General features: G+C 39.7%; 1 protein-coding gene across 1 annotated transcript in view; it reads right to left on the bottom strand.

Moving 5' to 3' along the window:
• Positions 1-19,419, bottom strand: part of TTC39C (tetratricopeptide repeat domain 39C) — a 38,091-nt gene that overhangs the window by 9,802 nt on the left and 8,870 nt on the right. The window contains exons 2-9 of the mRNA XM_081014446.1: positions 13,988-14,036; positions 9,340-9,468; positions 6,855-6,969; positions 4,438-4,792; positions 2,860-3,028; positions 1,775-1,868; positions 795-902; positions 139-248 (exon numbers count right to left, since the gene is read on the bottom strand). Of these exons, the coding sequence (XP_080870572.1) occupies positions 139-248; positions 795-902; positions 1,775-1,868; positions 2,860-3,028; positions 4,438-4,792; positions 6,855-6,969; positions 9,340-9,468; positions 13,988-14,036 (1,129 nt within the window). The remainder of the gene's footprint in view (positions 1-138; positions 249-794; positions 903-1,774; positions 1,869-2,859; positions 3,029-4,437; positions 4,793-6,854; positions 6,970-9,339; positions 9,469-13,987; positions 14,037-19,419) is intronic.

Genomic DNA, 19,419 nt, shown 5'->3' on the forward strand with positions numbered 1-19,419 from the left:
TGACATACTTATTTTAACAGGGTCAGTAAACTTCAGTATTTAAACTGCATTGTTCAGTAAATATTTTAAAAGATTCAGCTTAGATTGCTATCACCACCACCACCACCATCAAATCAACTCGGCCTATGCTCATCAGACCTTTTTGACCGAAAACTGCTCAATTTGATTGTTTTTTCTTTTAAAAAGCTTCTGGACTTCTTTGAACACATTCTGAGCTCCATTCACATCACCGGTGGCACCTTGACACACTGTAATAAAGCACACACCAAAAGTTTATTCTAGTTATCTTAGGGCAAAAAACATTTTCAGCTGCCATTCCACATATTCATAAAATTTCTTAAATGTTTAATGACTAACTGATGCCTGAATTTGCTTGTTTTTCTTTCCTTGCTCCATCTTTATGTAGGATACCTATGCGATTATAAGCCTACAGGCAGGTTCTGTGTTGCTTTTGATATTTGTACAGCGCCTAGAAAACCTTAGGTGCTTCATACATAAATAATAATGAGATGCAAACAAATGCAGATAGAGGCTATCATGCAGGAAGAATATTGCATGCTCACATTTCATCTAATTAACAGTAAATAAAAATATATAAATACACACCACTGTTACATTAAAGTTGTGATTTGTGAAGCTGTAAATCTAAGGTTTATTTACAATACATAACCTAGAAAAGGAAAAATGTAAGTTGTGGGTAGTTTTCTTGCAGAGATATGCTACTGCTATATAATGATCAACAAATTCAACACCCCCCCCACCCCCCACACTCCTATTCATGTAATGATACTTCCCTGCTGTCAAATAGGCATAGTAGCATTGGGACCATCTTGATTCATTTTTAAGACGCTCAAAGGATTCAAATGCATCCTTGAAGTTCATTTCTATCATGCTGCACCAGCCTGTAAGAACAAGCAAAACATTTTTTAAACACACTGAAAAGAAATGGTTCATACATGGAATAAGCACACACACACACACACACACACACGAGAGAGAGAGGGAGAGAGAGAGAGAGAGAGAGAGAGAGAGAGAGAGAATGAGAATATATCTGGAGGAAATAGAATCTGCCACTGATGCAGGACTGAGTGAGTCCTGATCCCTCACTGCACATGAGAGCACAAGGGTTATGGGTGTCAACAGCCATTGCAGAAATGGAGTGGAGTTTCTGTAAGCAGGCAGCTTTTCTGGCAGCAAGTTGCCCATCACACTGCTTCAAGTAAAACCTGCTTGTTTTCTGTCTGAAGGAAGTCCACAAAGGTTAGGAGATGTTACAGTTTCAAAGAGTGGGTGAAACAAAAATGCATTGCTTTGTCTTCATTTAGAAGCCACGGTGCCTTTAATTATATCAGAAACACAGTCTTCTGTAAGAAGTCACTGAATAAAAACTAGAATCTGAAGTGTAAACACAGCTCTTAACATGCTTTCAAAATTTGTGTGTATGTGGGGAGAAGAGGTGTAGTTTTGGTTTACTAATGCTGCACTTTCTTGACAGTAAGCAAGACATGCATTCACTCCACAGTCACAGGTTGAACATTATCAATGTAACTTTTTAGGTGTGTGTTAATAAAGGCAATGAGCATGTAGCTCAAGTAATCCTTATGCATCAATGGACAATTAAGTGTGCTAAACTTAATTTTCCCCTTTGTCTGTTGACCAACAAGTGATCATGATTATATAATTTACTAACACAACTCAATATTGCTCATTCAAGCACTAGTAGCAGTGATTAAACACAGTAGCAATAAGAAAATACATTAGTATTATTATATACCAATTTCATATAGACAGACATGCTGAATCTCTCTCTGATCAGTTGCCAGTTCCAAAGCAGTATGAAAGGAGGTCAAGGCACTGTTGATTTGACACTAAGGAGAGAGAGAGAGAGAAATACTATTATCAAAATGCAACTATGAATAAATACCAGTTCTATCATTACAATTCCAAGCCCTCCAGAAGATTGGAAGCAAGGATGGTCTGGTGTGATTTTATTGCAAGCCTGCAGCCTAAACATCAGCTGGCTACTCAAATCAGGCCTGGTTCACAGGACACACTAACTTGGCTTAACAAGATTACACAAATGTATGGTCTGCTGGACAGGAGCTGACAGCAACTTTGCTGTTCCCTGGTCATTTTAGCTGCTGCAATGTACTGAGTTAAGCCAAGGTTTGACTTAGTATGCTATATGAACCAGGTTAAGTTCTCTTCTCATTAACCAATAGCTGTAACAAAGGTTTGTTGGTTCCTTTCTCTCCAAAGAGTGAGTTTGTTGCTTTGTTTCGAGAGAAACAAACCACAAGCACTGGTTTACACATAATACTAAGCCAGCCTCCTGTTTTTCTTCCTCCTGGCATGGCATAAACAGGAATGGAGTAAGAGCAAAGCAGGCACAAATGAGGAGCTTTCATTGGCAGACTCTGGTTTAACACTGCACATGAATAAGGCCACTGTCGTGCTGCCACCATTTTAGCTAGCCATGTACAATTTCAGAACAGTTTACTTCTTCTCCCACAAGGGGTCAGGAAGACACTGGAATTAATGGTACCAACAGAGCAGAAGCCAGATATGAAAAATGTCACCCTTTTGCCAAAGGAAAACCTCTACTTTGACATCTATAACTGCCAACACATTTTGGAGATATTCTCCGCACCCATGACCTCTAGAAACTTGTTTTTCAGTTTATTTTGTTTTTTTAAGAGTCCAGGGTGCCATGTTTCATGCTAAATAGAACACTCCCCCAATCACTGTCCTCTTGACTATATTATGGATAGGCCAACTGCATTGATACTCTGTTATTGAAATGGTTTTGACTCAACAAATCTTGCAAAATTACAGTCATACAGAGAAGTCTATCGGTACCTCTAGACGCTGTATTCTTCCCTTGAAGAACATAAAGAGAGACGAGTTTGGATAAGCAGCTTCTTTTTTCTGGAGAATGTCTTTAGCCTCTTGCAATCCTGCTTTGGTGTCACTGCCATCCAAAGCAAAAAAAGGACGAACCACAGTGTGGTACCACAGCAAGGCTAATCTGAAAAGACACACACACACACACACAAATCATGAAGCTAGCTGTTTCTGTAATGAGGAGCTGCTGACAAAAGATTTTCTTTCTTTCTTTCTTTCTCTCTCTCTCCTGTGCCAGGCCAACATTATGCCAATACCTTAATTTAAACCGGGTTGTCTTTTTATGCTTCTAAGCAAGGTCACAATCCTACAGCATCACACACACAGGGTAGGACAGAAGTGTGCATTTGTGTGGTCATTCATTATGCAACAGAACAAGCAAACATTCCCTCCACCCAGCTACATACTTAAAACCAGTTTGCAATTCACCACACAATCAGCTACAGTAAAAGATTCAGAACACCTCAGGCTATGCCCAACTTATTCTTCCAGCTGTGCCAGAGATGTCTAGGGTTCCAGTCGAAGGCCACTTGTGCGCACAACATGTAATTAACACTATACTACAAGAAGGAAACAGCTCAGCACCCCTGCATTATGGGGCTTTCATGTCAGAGGAAGAGGTAGCCCTCAGTATGCATCTCTTTGCACATACAAAGCTCTACTTTTATTGAATTGAATACACACAGTATTTCTCAATCCAGAACCCTAACATAGTATTAAAAAAATATGAATTACAGACTACAATTGGAATTAACACGTTAAACCAGAATTCTAAATGAAAACAAATAGCTGCCATGCAAAATAAAAGCCAACATTAACCCAACTTTGCAGGCACAAGTCAACACCAGCTAACTCCTTAACAAAAAAAAAGTTTCTACAAAAGGTAAAAGTGGTATATAATTCATTAATATCACTCAAATCTTTCCAATAGCTTCACTAGATGGAGGCTGCATTCACAGTATTTCACCTCAAGCCAAATACTTCTTGCAGCTGTGGAGAACCAGAGGGTCCTTGCCACAGGGCTATTACATGCAAAAGGAGGCTATGGATTGGGCATAACTATTCCTTCCACTGAGCTGGAGAAGCCTGAATGGAGGAGTTCTACATGCTGGTCACAGACCACTCAGGGCTTTTGAGAAATGTGGTCCATCATTGGAATACACAGAATCATACAGAGACACAGAGATAGAATAAGAAATTCTATACAACATTACTGAAAACCAATTTTAAAAGTGCCAAATTATTACTGCCTTAAGAGCTGTTTATTTCAATCAGCATTTATCTAGGTTGTTTGAATTTGTAAGCATCTGAGGACACAAAAATATATACTTGGTGAATTAAAAATCTCTCTAAAAGCCAGATTCTCATTTCATAAACCATCGCACATCAAGCAACAACATTATCTGGTGATGTTTCCATTAAAATAAAATGAAAAGAACAAATACAAGACCGCTTCCTAACTTACATTGGCTTGCAGTTTACTTACTTTCAGTACTAAGTTATTTACCAAAGCATTGCAATATAGCTACTCACGTAGCTAAAGGGGCCTTCATGTCCTTACTTTCACTTGCATATATCAGTGAAGAAAGCCCCTGCAGGCGGTCTCCAGGAAAACCCAGCAGGTTGATGATTTTGAGCAGGTTTGGGGGCACCATGGATATGCAAAGATGAAAAAGTCCATATCCAAAGCTAACAGCACCTTTCAGACGGTTTAGTGAATCCTCCGTTATGCTTTCTGCAGCAATATGATTATCATTTGCAGCGTAAGAAGTCAAGGATTCCTGAGTTATCTTCTTCTGATATAATTCCTGAAGTGTATTAATGTCTGTATAGCATTTATTGTAGATTTTCCAAGCTTTTCTAAGGATCCACCCACCTTTTATATAAGCTGGGAAAAGAAAAGAAGAGTTCAGTCAAAGATAGCAGCATTTCCAAACAGAGAAACAACATAATAATGGTTCCAGAACTGACCTGGACCCTGCAATCATAATCTGAGGCCCTTCTTCATGTGCTTTCTCCATGAAAGGTCCATGAGAACAGGCCTTTTCCAATCTGTGGAATGCTCTCCCCAGAAAGGTTCGTCTGGCACCTTCATTATACAGTCAAACCTCGGTTGTCAAACATAATTCGTTCCAGAAGCCTGTTCGGCTTCCGAAATGGTCAAAAACAGAGGCATGGCTTCCGATAGGCTGCAAGAGCTTCTTGAACTCAAGTAGAAGCTGCGCTGGACGTTCGGCTTCCGAAAAGGTAAAAAACCAGAGCATTTACTTCCAGGTTTTCGGTGTTTGGGAGCCGAAATGTTCCAAAACAGAGGTGTTTGGGAGCCGAGGTTTGACTGTACATCTTTAGGGGGCATGCAAAAACATTTCTCTTCTCCCAGACCTTGGGCTAATTAAACAATCTATGTATGACTTTTTAAACTGTGTGTGTAGGGTATTGTTTTTGTTTGTTATTAAGGTATGTATTTTTGTTTTTTTATATTGTAAACCGCCCTGTGATATTTGGATGGAGGGCAGTATAGAAATTTAATAAATAATAATACTAGTAAAAGTCATTCATAAATACTGAACATCAACTTATTATACCTTTCCCCACAACAAACAAGCTTTACAACACACAAAGTGTTCCACTAACGCAAGCACTTTTGGCAATGTGCCGGAACTTCATTTCCTGTGTGCTCCCTAAATACGTTCTGGGGGTTCCCCCAACCCTCCTCAGATATAGGGAAGCAAGGGGGTGAGGAAGGGGAAGGGAATTCCCATTGCACAGTGAGAAGTGCTTGTGCTAGTGGATCTGCTTAATGGACTAAAACCTAAAAAACCTTTCCAACTTATACACGTGCTCAAACCAATATGCAGGGATTCTGAAAACAGAAAAAGACTAAAGAACCTAAGCAGTTAGTATGTGATATTAAGAGGAGATTCTGGTTTTCGGAGGATTCTGCCAAGGGACTTGGAATATGTGGGGACATATAGGGCCCAAAGAAAAAAATGATGTAGCATGCAAACTCTAACCATAAATCTTTACAATGGTTAAGTCACTATTCATTCCCAATTGCTTTGGATAGGCTGTAAACAATGAAGGAAGGAACAGTTTCTTTTTTAGAACTATCAAGCTATGGAAAATTAAGCTGTCTGTTGCAATAAAAACATTCAGACCAACAGCCATGATTCAGCTTTATTAGGAGGCTAAAGTTACTGCAAGACTGTGCAGTTTGACCACTTTCTGCTGCATAGCACATTTGGTTCTCGTGTGGCTCACCACAAGGCAAGTGTTTACACAATTTTGTTCAGCAATGCCGCAGTAAGCATGGAGGGGGTAAAATACATAGTCCTCTCCTCACCTTGGCTTGCACATCGACAGATAAAGGTCAAAAATGAGAGGTGCACTTCAGAACAATCTTATATAGACGTGCTGCGTTTTGCACTGAAATACTAGTTTTCAAAAAATAATCAGATATACATGTATTTCTTCAGCATGCACTAGATTTATTTAAAATACTCCTAATATCCAGGGGTGATACAAGAAAGTAAAAAAACACACACACTCTGGATGCAGAATTACTGTTATCACATCATTTGATTAAATGTAAAGCAGTTTCTAATCTGACCAACAATGTTAACTGAAAGGAGACCAACAACTCACTAACAGTAACTTGGATTTATAGGGTCTAATGTTAAATAACAACAGGAGTTCCAAAAAGCATTTGAAACCACACACAAAGAAAGCTGTAGCATGCACATGAAAGGAGAAAAATTTCTTTCCTTCTTGCAAACTGTCTTAACAGGCTACTAGAATGGAATGTAAGTTGTCAATCACCAGCACATCAAACTGGTCAACAACATTTTATACTTTCTTGTCACCTACAAGTGGGAAGGACTGGAGAACTCAAAAATTCAGTTGGGGTGGGGAGGGGAAATAAAGGTTTAATATTAGAAGTCAGAGCTCACCCGAGAGTTCTTGTTTCACAAAAGAAAGCACAGCAAGATAAACTTGACAGTCTGCTACAATGATTTGTCTCTGCAGTCGATCAATCATGGATGGGGTAGCCTTTCGGCCATCAACCTGTTTGAAAGCCATGAAAGTAGGGTAGAAACATCCAATGAATCTTAAATTCTTCTAACTCAGGCAACATATTCTCCCTTGCAACAAGGTGGTCTTTAATTTCCCAATAGGGACACACACAAAAACTGTGTGGAATCCTAACACAGAACTGAAACTAAAGAGAATTGCCTATCACATTTACAAAACTGTCTGTATGTTTGGAAACTGAAAACATTGTACATTTTCCATATGTTGCAGAGGAACACTTTCATATGTAGGAGCATTATGATAAGGAATGTATTGTCCATCCAACAGAAAGTGTGCGTACATACTTCCTGTCTTCTGCTCTAGCAGGTAAAAAAGTTCAGTACTGGAACCATGAAACAAGCATATCTATTGTATTTCCCATTCTAGCAACCTTTATTTGAAATCATTTTCTTATTCTGTGGAAGCATAGAAGGAGATGAGAGGCAGTAGCAATAAAGGAGAAACCTTTCAAATAAAGCCATGGTTAGCTTCGTATTTTAGTTCGCTTTGGCATAAATAATCAGATTCTATTACATAATTGCATATGCAAGAGTGTTTTAAAAGAAATGGATTAGAAAAGCAAGCAGTAATACCTGCACATACATTTCATAAAATGTTGGGAATATATATCACCTTTTCTTTATTCAAGTGTCAGAGGATGTTACTGTCTTTTACCAAAAAAAAAGGTGATAATCTGAGGAGTGAGCACTGAGTTCAATAGGGCATTATGCCTGCTGTTCCTCTCTGCAAAGTTGCTGCCCACCCCTGCCCCTCTGCAAAAGATGATGGATGGTGCATTTGTACACTGGGAACTGGAAAACAAAGACCTCCTCATATTCCCATTAGAAAAATATATGGAACAGTGAAACTAAACAAACTGCTCAGATTTTTATACACTCAGCATTAATAATGCAGGATGTTCTCAAGGGAAGCCAAAGCTTCATTATTTATAGACTATGCAGTGCTGCACTGGTCCACTGAACTAGCAAAGACAAACAGCATCCATGGGATACTTCAGCAGGATTACTAGCCAAAATTAATCACTCTGGTTTGGAAGAGGAGACGTGCCAACTACATGTATACAACAGGTGGTGGCAACTGAAGCGGAAATCCTCTATTAACTTACATCATCTGAAACAGTAATATATTAATTGTAATTTATTTTAAGTGCAAAAACATGTGCTTCAAATGTCATTTCAATTACAAGTGTCGGCTTTGCAGTCACGGACAAGTATCAAAGGTAAGCAGAGATCCACATAGATCTGTCAAGTCACAACACTGCAAATACCTGTATGAACCTGCAATTCAATAGACAGAAGCATGAGGGTTAGAAGCTAAATGGTAATTGGTAACATCTGGATTAACAGATGCACCTTCTTTGCTCTCCAAGTCCTGCCTTTAAACTAGTGTGGGGAAAGTGAGGAGAAAGGACTAGGTTTCAATGGAGGAGGCCAGCACAAGTGGTAGAAAGAAAAAAAGGAGATATTCGGGGGGGGGGGTAAAGAAATTTGTCTGGGGTGTTGGGGGGAGGAGAATCTGGGTAAGATTTTACTGTTTCAGAGAATCTGAAGGGCAAGTTACTTTGGAAGGTTTGATATTTGATGCTCAGATTCCACCCTCTGTACACTTTGAGATTCTGGGCAATTGCCCCATCGAGTTAGCATTCCACTTCCACCAGGAGCCAATGTGGAGTTCTATTTAGAGTTTTCCTAAACAGAAATTCTATTTAGTTCTCATGGCTGAGGATTCAGGCTTCCATGGACAGAGCTGGGGTGCAGCAGAAACCAAGGGAAAGTGAAATAGGAGCGGATTAACAAGAGTAGGGCGTTGTAGCTGTGGTCCCTCTGGTTTCAGGGGTTATCAGCTACCACTGTCAACAACTCAGCAGGGCTAGCAAATAGAATGGAACACGCTTCACAAAAAGAAGAAAGCCAAACGACTATATATGGCCAATATCTACCAATGAGATGCCTAGTGGCACCTGAAAGAAAGCTTCTAGAACAGCAAGACTAGCCATATCAGGCTACATTTTTTGTCATGACAACCAGAAGCCAAGACCTTATCTATCAATTGCCATAAGCAGTCTGAAGTTGGAGCTTGTGACAAAACAAGGCCTTTAGGATCTCCTACCTGGAGCTCCAAAGACCAAAGCTTGGGTACTAATGCCTATTTGAACAGATGGCGGTTAGGTACCCTGACGATACTACAAAGTGGTAAATCACAGGGATGATGGGTTGAATGTAAGACAAGGACCTCAGAGACCAAGATTTAAATCTTCACTCAGTCATTAGACAGATATCTAGGAAGCAGTTGCCATATTAGCATGGGGTACATTAGTTCACATATTAGCAATGTTGCACTTACATTCTTCTTAATTTTGTTTTTAATGGTTTCTATAACTCCTGCTTCTTCACTCTCACACAGTTTTTCGGTAGCTTTTAAGTCCTCACATGCCAGCTGCATTTTTTCTTCTTCAAAAGTCATCATGGCATTCTGTTAAAACATAACCAAAAACAAAACAAAACACCCCTATTGAATCATAAAGTGACAACCTAATCTAAACCTGCTTACTGCTGCACAATCTAAGGATATTGTATAACGGTTTTATAAGCACTTGAAATAAGCTCACTATCTAAGACATATAAGCATCTCACCCAAGAGCACTGCATTCAAAATGTCACTGTGAAAATGAGAAGAGAAGTCAAAAATTTAACCATTTGCTACTGTGCACTGAATGAGTATTATAAAACAGTACTGGGATGAAGGCTTCCCAATGGAAAAATGATATACAATTAACTGAAGACTTTCTTGGAATCATTACACACTTAATGCAATAGCCAAGGTCACAATTAACTTTGCTAACATGATTGTAATTCAGGAACAGAGAGCATGTGGCCCTCCAGATGCTGTTTGATTCCATTTCCAGTTCCAGCCAGCATGGCCAGTGGTGAGATATGATTAAAACAGTGGTCTAACAACTCCTGGAGAGCCACAGGTTTCCCACCTTGGACGTAGTACTTATCAGACTGGCCATTCCAATGCATCATCAGAACATGAATATTTGCCCATGTGGCATGTACTTACTCTAATAAGTCTAATGCCATATCAGCTAGCATCAGGAGACCACCATATGAGACTCTGGGAGGGAGGACACAGAGTCGAAATATTAAGACACTAGAAGATTGTGCTCTACTCTCATTAGATGCAAACTAATGTCAGTGCTCACGTATTTCCAACAGAGCATGAAGATTCTGTAGCATCCAAACTCCCTATATATAATATTAATATTTGGTTATTAGTTTTGATAACCTGTCAAAATTATCATGGAATTCTTTTTAACAGCTTACATTTCAGCTATTCCTGATAGAGCATGTATATTCCCTACAAGTTTAGGGAAGCTTTTAATGTTTAATAGGTTATTGTATTTTAGTGTTTTGTTGGAAGCCGCCTAGAGTGACTGGGAAACCCAGCCAGATGGGCGGGGTATGTATGTATAAATAAATAAATTTATTATTATTATTATTATTATTATTATTATTATTATTACTACTACAAGTTAACTCATTCTTGCACTTCCAGGCTTTTAACACTGACATAAAAAAAGAAATAATCAAACCACTTTCCAACATAAATGAATATACATCACCAAGCTTAAATATGTTACTGCCTGTTCACATTATAAACCTATCAAGCGGAACTTACTAAGCATCAAGACAGCTGTGCCTGTCCAGCCATTTTAAAAGAAATGTTAACTGAATGCCCACTGTCCATCCACGTTTTCTGTTTTTCTCCCAAAATTCCCATTAAGGAAACAGATGTTCCCATGAAAATTTCCAAGGGAAATAAAATCTTCTTTCATCAAATTAAAAACAACACGAGTTAGCAAACACTACACAGAAGCCATTGTCTCATTTGAATTTTCATAGTAATATGATTTTTCATCTTATTTTTGGCACAGCACTGATTCTTTTACACATTTCAAATTTGTCCTCATATTAGGATAACAGGGTACAAAGTACACCTTTCCAAGGGCAAATTCGCTTCCCAAACTGCCGCATTACTCCAGTGCAACTGAGGTTGTACAGTCTTTTGGACTCTTATTTCTGCTACCTGGAAGCAGGACAAGCAGTAGCAGATGCGCCAGGGCTGCCATTGTTATTATTAATATCATACTGATATCTCAGCATTCCACCCAAAGGAACCAGTTGATCTGGGTCTGGGAGTGCTTCAGCTCAAAGCTGAGCCCTTGCTTTTGGGTTAATGTTTGGAAATTTCGATCTCATGGACCCATACTTCTCTCATCCCAAATCATCCACAAATCACTTTTGCATCTGGGTTGGGAAGAGCTTGAGACTGAAAGGGGAACGTCTCACTCTGCTTGCCTCTTGCTTTTACTACCCAACTTCTCAGACTTTGCTTCTTCCCTGACAATGAGGGATGGTACTGCCTGTACAGGTGCACTCAAAGGCTGTTAGATGTGCTGTGGCTTGGAACCTTCCCCCTGCTCAGCTTCTTCCTGCAATGCAGGGAGGTACCATAGCTGGGATCCAAACCAACTTCAAAGTGATCCCAGATAGGCTCTGTCATTTCTGTATCTGCCTTTATTCTGGAGGACTTACACAGGACAAGCATTAGGGGGTGTGGATATTTGAAGGAGACTCCTTCACACTGATGTCGAAGCTTGCTCTCCCCAGGTGCCCACCACCAAGACACTGCTGTCTGGTGGGGGGGTGCTATCAGATCTGCTGAAGGTAATATTGCCCTCAACTAAACTGACCAACACTTCTGATAGATCCTCTGGGATCTCCTCCTTGTCTCCATGCCTAACAAACTGATCTCCAGTACAGCTCCAGGCAGAGGCATCTCCAGTGCTGCACTACAAAAATAACAACAACAATAGCAGTAGTAGTAGCCAGAGTAGGCTTTCTTCCACCACTAGTGCTGCCAGCTTCAGAGGTGGGCTGCAGATCTACTGCATATCATTGCTGTTCCTGCCTGCCATAGTAAATGTGCATGTGAGTTTGGGGGGGGGGGGGAGAATTCAATGGCCAAGTGTTACTCTGCCACTGCCATTGCCACTGCCTACTGAACACCATAGACAAGCTCAGAATCCTTCCAAAGTGTCCCACTTCAGCTTGGGATTCATCCAAACCTGCTGCACTCCCAGAGTATTAACTCTGCCTTTATAGCTTGGCAGGTATCTGGGGTGGGGTGGCCAAATAAATAATGGCTAAGCAAATAAATAATGCTTAAGCAAGGCTGTTGAATTTATATACACTGCCAAACCATACTTTTAACAAACACAAAAACTGTAGCTTCACATCATGGTTTGTTGTCAGAAAACAACCCATGGTTTGTCTACTGGGGCAGGTTCAGAAGTCCAAACAATGTGCTTCAATCTAATTGAGCCAAGGCTTAGTGTTGTGTGAACCAGTCCAAGAAAAATCAGAAATTAAAATAGTTATCTGATTCTCCCAACATAACTGGATGTTTCATATACAACTGAACTGAAATTACTGTGATACTGTGTTTGATGAAAAGAGAAGCAATGTTACATAAACACTTCATTATTGTTACTTCTATAGTTTCTATTTGTACAGATTCTCCTATGTATCTATCATCACTTTTATGCCTCAAAGTCAAAAGCAAACAGTAACCCCTTTACTTCTGGACAGGGTAATTTCATCTCAGCTCCCATATATAGCAAATTTATTTCCCAATGCTTTTTCTAATGGACGTTTTGAATGACACAGGCATGTAAAGTGCTGCAGCTATATTTAGAATAGTAACTAAGCAAAAGCTTTTCAGGGCACAATGATGCTGTGCTGTGGTGTTACACTGGTTCAGCAAACCAGCTCAGATAAGCAAGGGTTTTTTTGGGGGGGGGGGTGTTTCTATTTATACACACCAAAAGGAAGCTATTCCTAAGAAAATATACTGCATTAAGCCTTTCCCTGACATGACAGCTGATGTTACTGGGACACTGGCAAACTCCAAGTTTTACAAAAATGTCAACACAGCTGCAAGTGGGATTTGCCCCGTACTTCTTTGCTTCCCATGTAAATTCGACAATAGAAGAAAGTAGGACTAGTATGTATGCACATTCTTAGTCTAAAGGTGCCATAAAAGCTTCTGCTGTCTTCACTATTTACCTGAAACCACCAGGTTTTACAACATTTATCATGGCATGTGCTTTCATGGACAAGGGTGTACTTCACTTGATGCATCATTATCAGCAGCATCTCAGAGGATGGTTAAGGGAAAAGGTTACCTATTTTAATTTGCTCTAGTATGTAGGTTAACGACCAAACAATTTACTGTGCTACTGGAGGAACAGGTCTGTCTTAAAAGTAGAGTTCATCATCAGATGTTGCAGAGTTATCTTTTTGATGTATGTTTGAATTCTTAGAAGATGATCTGCAGTAAAAGTTCTAAGTTGTCAGCATAGCCAGCATGAACTGTGCATGTGCTGCCAGGTTACACAAAATTTTGGAAGTGTTTGTGCTAGCCACTAACAATGAACCTTCTTTTTTCAAATTAAATAATTCAGTATCATACTACCAGGTGCAGAAGTTACCAACATTAAAATACTTCTAGATCAGGAGTGGGTAACAGGATCTGATGGGTGGGCCTTATCTGCCCTACCCAATGCAGGACAAATTTGGCAGGTCAGCAGGTCACCCACCTGTTACTTGATTTCAGGAGTGGAGTATTCTTCTCTACCTGCCTGCTGCTGCTGCCACCTGCCCACTCACAGGTGAAGTGCACAAGCTGCTCTGAACAGCACTTTTGAGCCGCTGATGAATGGAGATTAAATCCTGCTACCTTGGCTGCACGATCCTGTTCCATGTCCTCCAGTGATGTCAGTTGATAGGCAGGTGGGTGTGCTTTGAGAAAAATGGCCTTGCAAGCAAATTGGACCCCCTGCATATATCTTGCATCACATTAATTTATCTAGACAATACAGTACAATATAATACAAATAAGCGCAAGAGTATTTGTGCTCACTTACCAAAAAACTGACAAAGCTAGCCCCAAAACTCATTAATGGACTATGGTTTCTGTAAAAGAAAAAGAAAAAAGGTAAAATTACTACTTGTGTCAACATTTCGTATTACTACTTGGGTGGAAGCACAAAAATCTGATCAAACATCTTTGAAAAGAGCCAAAATCCAGTCATTTTAAAGTTGTGCTGGCGGGGACTATTGTTCTTTAATTTTCAGGATCACAATAAAGACCTGTTCTATAAAATAATCATTCAAAATTCAAATCCATGTTCCACTTTTACACAATATACATGGATTTAATACATTTCCAGGATTTTCCAAATTCCTAGCATAAAATCAAACTCCAGATTGTATTTTTAACTAAACACAGAATACAGACTAAATCTGAACTAATTAAAATTAATGACTACAGTGGTACCTCGGGTTACAGATGCTTCAGGTTACAGATGCTTCAAGTTACAGACTCCGCTAACCCAGAAATAGTACCTCGGGTTAAGAACTATGCTTCAGGATGAGAACAGAAATTGCACGGCGGTGGCACAACAGGCCCCTTTAGCTAAAGTGGTGCTTCAGGTTAAGAACAGTTTCAGGTTAAGAACGGACCTCCGGAATGAATTAAGTTCTTAACCTGAGGTACCACTGTATATGAATTTAGTGCAGCAAGGAAAAGTTCTAGTCTGCAAGCCAACTGACAAATAATAACAAGAGAAGGAGTCAGGTTTGCAGGCAGATGTTTCTTTGACATTTCCACCTGAAATCACACTGCTTTGAAGCATCAAGCTGTATTTTTGACAGAAAAGTGGCTTGCTTCATTAATTGTATGATCGGCTACTATGAAAATTCCAAAAATATCCAGAGTTCTCCTAAAGAACAAGTTTCCAGAATAATCCCATACAGAGAGCATTACCATTTTTATCCTAAACACAAAAAACACATGGATAATGAATGAGGGAAGGACCCCTATTTTCCAACAGCTGGTGTTATCAGGCACAGGTGACAATAGAGAGTTCCATCTATGACACAGAGCTAACAACCCTTAAACTGCTTCTTTCTACATATACCCAGAGGTACAGCTAGATAATTTGGGACCTTGGACTTAACGCTCTTGGAGTGCCTTTCAGTTGATCACAGTCACTCTAAAAAGTACTTGTCACTTAAATTTATTTGTCTTAAATTGCCTTTTATAGTCATTGCAGAACTACATCTCAAAACTAGATAGCCCTTCTAATCTTAGCTTGCTGATTTGAAGTTATCATGCTGACAGCTAATAAGACAAACTGATTTCAGTATAACCAAAATATGGAAGGAATGAACTGGGAGTGTTGCATATATTAAGTAAATTTAAACAGTAAATTGCATACTTTCTACTCAGGCGTGAACAAAATATTTAATTGCCACAAAGTTAAGAAAAATTAACTGTTTCCCAGGAAACATAAATCTATTCCACAAGAGACCACATGAATTTTAATTAGCTGCCAGCGATAACAAGTCCCCCCCCCCCCAGGAACTTAATTAGGACACAAAATAATCAGATGAACAAAAGAAATGCCTGAAAGGTCATCCTTCGTTACTTCGGCGCGCTCTCTCTCTCTCTCTCACACTCTCACACACACACACCCTATGCAAATTCATATACCCAAATTAGGTATAGAATGTACTTAAATCTAAACTTTCAGATAATCTTGGGAGGAAGGGGAGGTTGCAAAAGGGAAAACAGACAGAGGGAAACTACTGTTTCGCAGCCATTTTCAACAGAACTGTCAACTTTGGCCTGATCATGGCACTCAGCAGCTAGATTTTACTCTATGGCAAATTTCAGATGGTTTGGACAAATGACCTGGAGCTTATTAGCATTCAGCACTTAATTGATTAATGCCCTTTGATTCCTTCATTGAATCTCTATAATTTAAACAGAATTCAGAGTGAAATGGAATTCAGCTAGCATGCTACTGCAGGAACATGTTAACTGACCCTTACATGTATGTGCTACTTCATTGAAGATGTACTGTATATGACTGGCACATCATACAATGACCACTGTGCTTTCCCTTCAACTGTCTTCATTTCATCCAATCCCAGACCAATTCCACAACTGGTTTCTGCTCTAAAACAGCTGTCTTTTTCTGTCTCTTTTCAATGCGTGGAGTTCAATGTTGCGCTATGACAAACATTCCATCTGTGCAAGCATTTCAGCTTACCAGACAGCACAAACCTTCCTCTCCCCCCCCCCATGTGCTCTTCTGTAGGTTCTCCAACCCCACCCAGAGCCATGGGGGGCACAGGGGGAGGAGAGAGAAGAAGAGCCCCACTTCCCAAGCAGAAGACTTTACACTCAGGTTCTGCTGATGGAGCTGTTGTCCAGAGGATCTTTAAAAGAGAAAGAGAAAGCATGCCTCCTGTCAGTTATTTTTTTCCACAGCTACAAGCAGGGTTTGGGGAAAAGCAGCTCATATTAATATCTTTATCTTTTCCAGCCTTTTTGATGGTTTTCGTTCAACACTATTTTCTTGATAAGGCTGCATGCCTTTGAACTACAGATCTCCATAATGGGATTTATTGGCTAGAAAAGAGAGCAATTCCATATTGGCTAATCCTCTCCTGAAAGGTGGGGGCACATGAGGGATGAAAAGAAAACACTAATACAATATAAGAAACACTAGAATATTAAAGTAATGGTATTCTTACTACACATTTTTACAAAAATTGGAAAGCTATTTGGAAGCAGGCAGCTTTCCATCATGCTTAAACAATCTCTGTAGAATTGGGCAAATAATAAAACAACCGACAAGCAGAACCTGCAACAATTTGTTGCAGTGCCCTTGTTCATTTTTCCAGCCGTTTTCCAGGGCACTCCATTTCACTTCCACTCCTTCCCACCCTCCTATCTTTTTTGCCCCCTTAGCAGAAATGTTGAGTTTACAGAAGTACAAAAATTCCCCAGAGGCAGGGTAGGGACCACTAATACCTCTCTCTTTTTTTCTCTGTGGCCCCTTTTTGGCTAAAAACATGTTGTCACTCCTTAGCAGAGTTTACTACTACAGCGAAGAATGCTATTCTAGGTTTGTTTGGGGTTCTTTTTATTATATTTTATTTACGAAACATTTCCTACACAGCACCTCAAGAGATTTCACATTGCAATAAGAACACACATAAAAAGACGTATATAAATACAATTGCAATGTAATACATGTACTGACTAGAATAGGACTCCACAGAGAGGGCTTGCTGAAAGTGTTTTGTCTATTAAAAAAAACTCCTGAGAAAGGGTAAACCTGCATCTTACGCTTATTTTACTTACATGATCGTAGCTTTGCAAGGGTAGGGAGAAATAAATAAATATATGGAGAGCGGAGGAAGCCCACTTGCCATTTATTTGGCAGAAATATGTGATCATGGGCATACTTGGCTTTGGGAAGGCGGTGTGAGGGCTCTGGACTACAGCTGCAGTTGGCAATAGTCTTTTATCAACAGATGTCAAAAGCTTTTAAAAAGACATCAAAGTCTTTTTAAAAAAGAGGGCTGCCGTGAACCTCAGCCTGTTCCACAATTTCACGATAACCACAACTTATACTTAGCTGAGGGAATCTTCTCCTTCCATCCTCTTCCCCCATTTCCTCTACATACTGTAATGACCAAACTTGGGCACCAATTATTTTCAGCGCCCTTCAATGAACAGGAGCACCCCATTAATTCCAAAAGGGAAAGCACACTTATGCAAGCAATCTCATGTGTGCAAATAATGCTTTCTTTGTTGAAATTAATGGTTCTAGCATAAAACAACATCAAATTTTCATGTAAGAACTGGACTCATTCAGTAACCAATACTGCTGCTACTAAAATTTTAAATTGTACCAAATTGTTTATTTTACACTCTGTTCATTTCATTTTTCATTACATTACATTCTGTTCTCAAAGTTACAGCTCACTAACATAGAACAAAAAAACAGAACAACCCTTTCAATCTTTATAGAGGACAGAACTCAAATTAGGTATTTGTTGGATATAAGCAAGCAAGGAGATTGGTGTACTAGCTTCTTGGCAGAAACAATAAGCTCAGAGGGCTAGCAAAGAAGCTGTACACTGAAAAATCCAACAGGTATGAATTAATTAAGGGTACAATCCAACTACAATTGAGCTCTGGGAAGAGAGTGAGCTCTAGCTGCAACACAGAAGAACAATGATCTATTAGCAACACAGGTGTTTTCGAGCACAATTTGAAGTGTTGGTGCTGACCTTTAAAGCCATAAACAGCCTCGCCCCTGTACACCTGAAGGAGCATCTCCACCCCCATCATTCAGCTTAGGCACTGAGGTCCAGTTCCGAGGGCCTTCTGGCAGTTCCCTCACTGCAAGAAGTGAGGTTAAAGGGAACCAGGCAGAGAGTCTTCTCGGTAGTGGCACCCGTCCTGTGGAATGCCCTCCCACCAGACGTCAAGGAAATAAACAACTATCTGACTTTTAGAAGACACCTGAAGGCAGCCCTGTATGGGGAAGTTTTTAATTTTTGAACTTTTATTATGTTTTTATATGTGTTGGAAGCTGCCCAGAGTGGCTGGGGCAACCCAGTGAGATGGGTAGGGTATAAATAACAAAATTATTTATTATTATTATTATTATTATTATTCAATATTTTAACTTGTAAATCCCCCAAAGCTTTGGTTCTTAGTTCTAATACTACCATGGTGATGAGTTAGTAAATTCTTGTTCATTTTTATAACTGTCAGTTTCCATTCCATCTTCCTAACTATTTTTGCATTTGCTGACACTCTTAATTTGCCTTCTTACTCTCATATCTTCTCTTTTCATTATTACTCTGACCCCCAGCAACCATGTTAATGCTGCTTTTCACTCTTACACCAATCAACATTACTAAATTTGAGTCCTCTTCTTCTTTTCTAAAGCCATCCATCTTCAGCTCCTTGACGGTGTCCATCCCCTCAACCCCCATTTCAACCACACAAAATTATCCTCTGATCTGTACATTCTCCATCGGGGTATGGAGCTGTTTACTCACTTTGTTGGCAGTGACAGTGACAGGGAAATGACAATGGCAACGACAGTGACAGTGAAAGAAACAGATGCTGTACAGTTAAGGTGCAATACTGAGCAATGACAGGAATAAAAAGGGGGGTGCAATTTTGGAGAGAATAAAGGAGGTAAGAAAAGAATATCTGTCAGGAATTAAAAGGTGTGAAAGACAAAAAGCAGAGCCAGGTGTGTTTCTGTCACTGCTAGGAGACTCTGGCGGAGTGAGTCAGTGGCAAAGACACTAGATAGCTCAGGTGGGAAGAGCCAGACACTCAAAACTACTTTAATTGAATGTTTCAATTACTTCTACACTTGTTTTGATGCTCAACTACAATTTAACAAACCTTTTTACATTATTGCATTGCCCCAAACTGTCCACTATTTCAGTCAACTTAGAAGAGGCTTAAAGC

The sequence above is a fragment of the Podarcis pityusensis genome, assembly GCF_964106645.2.
Source record: "Podarcis pityusensis genome assembly, chromosome: 7".
Classification (NCBI taxonomy): domain Eukaryota; kingdom Metazoa; phylum Chordata; class Lepidosauria; order Squamata; family Lacertidae; genus Podarcis; species Podarcis pityusensis.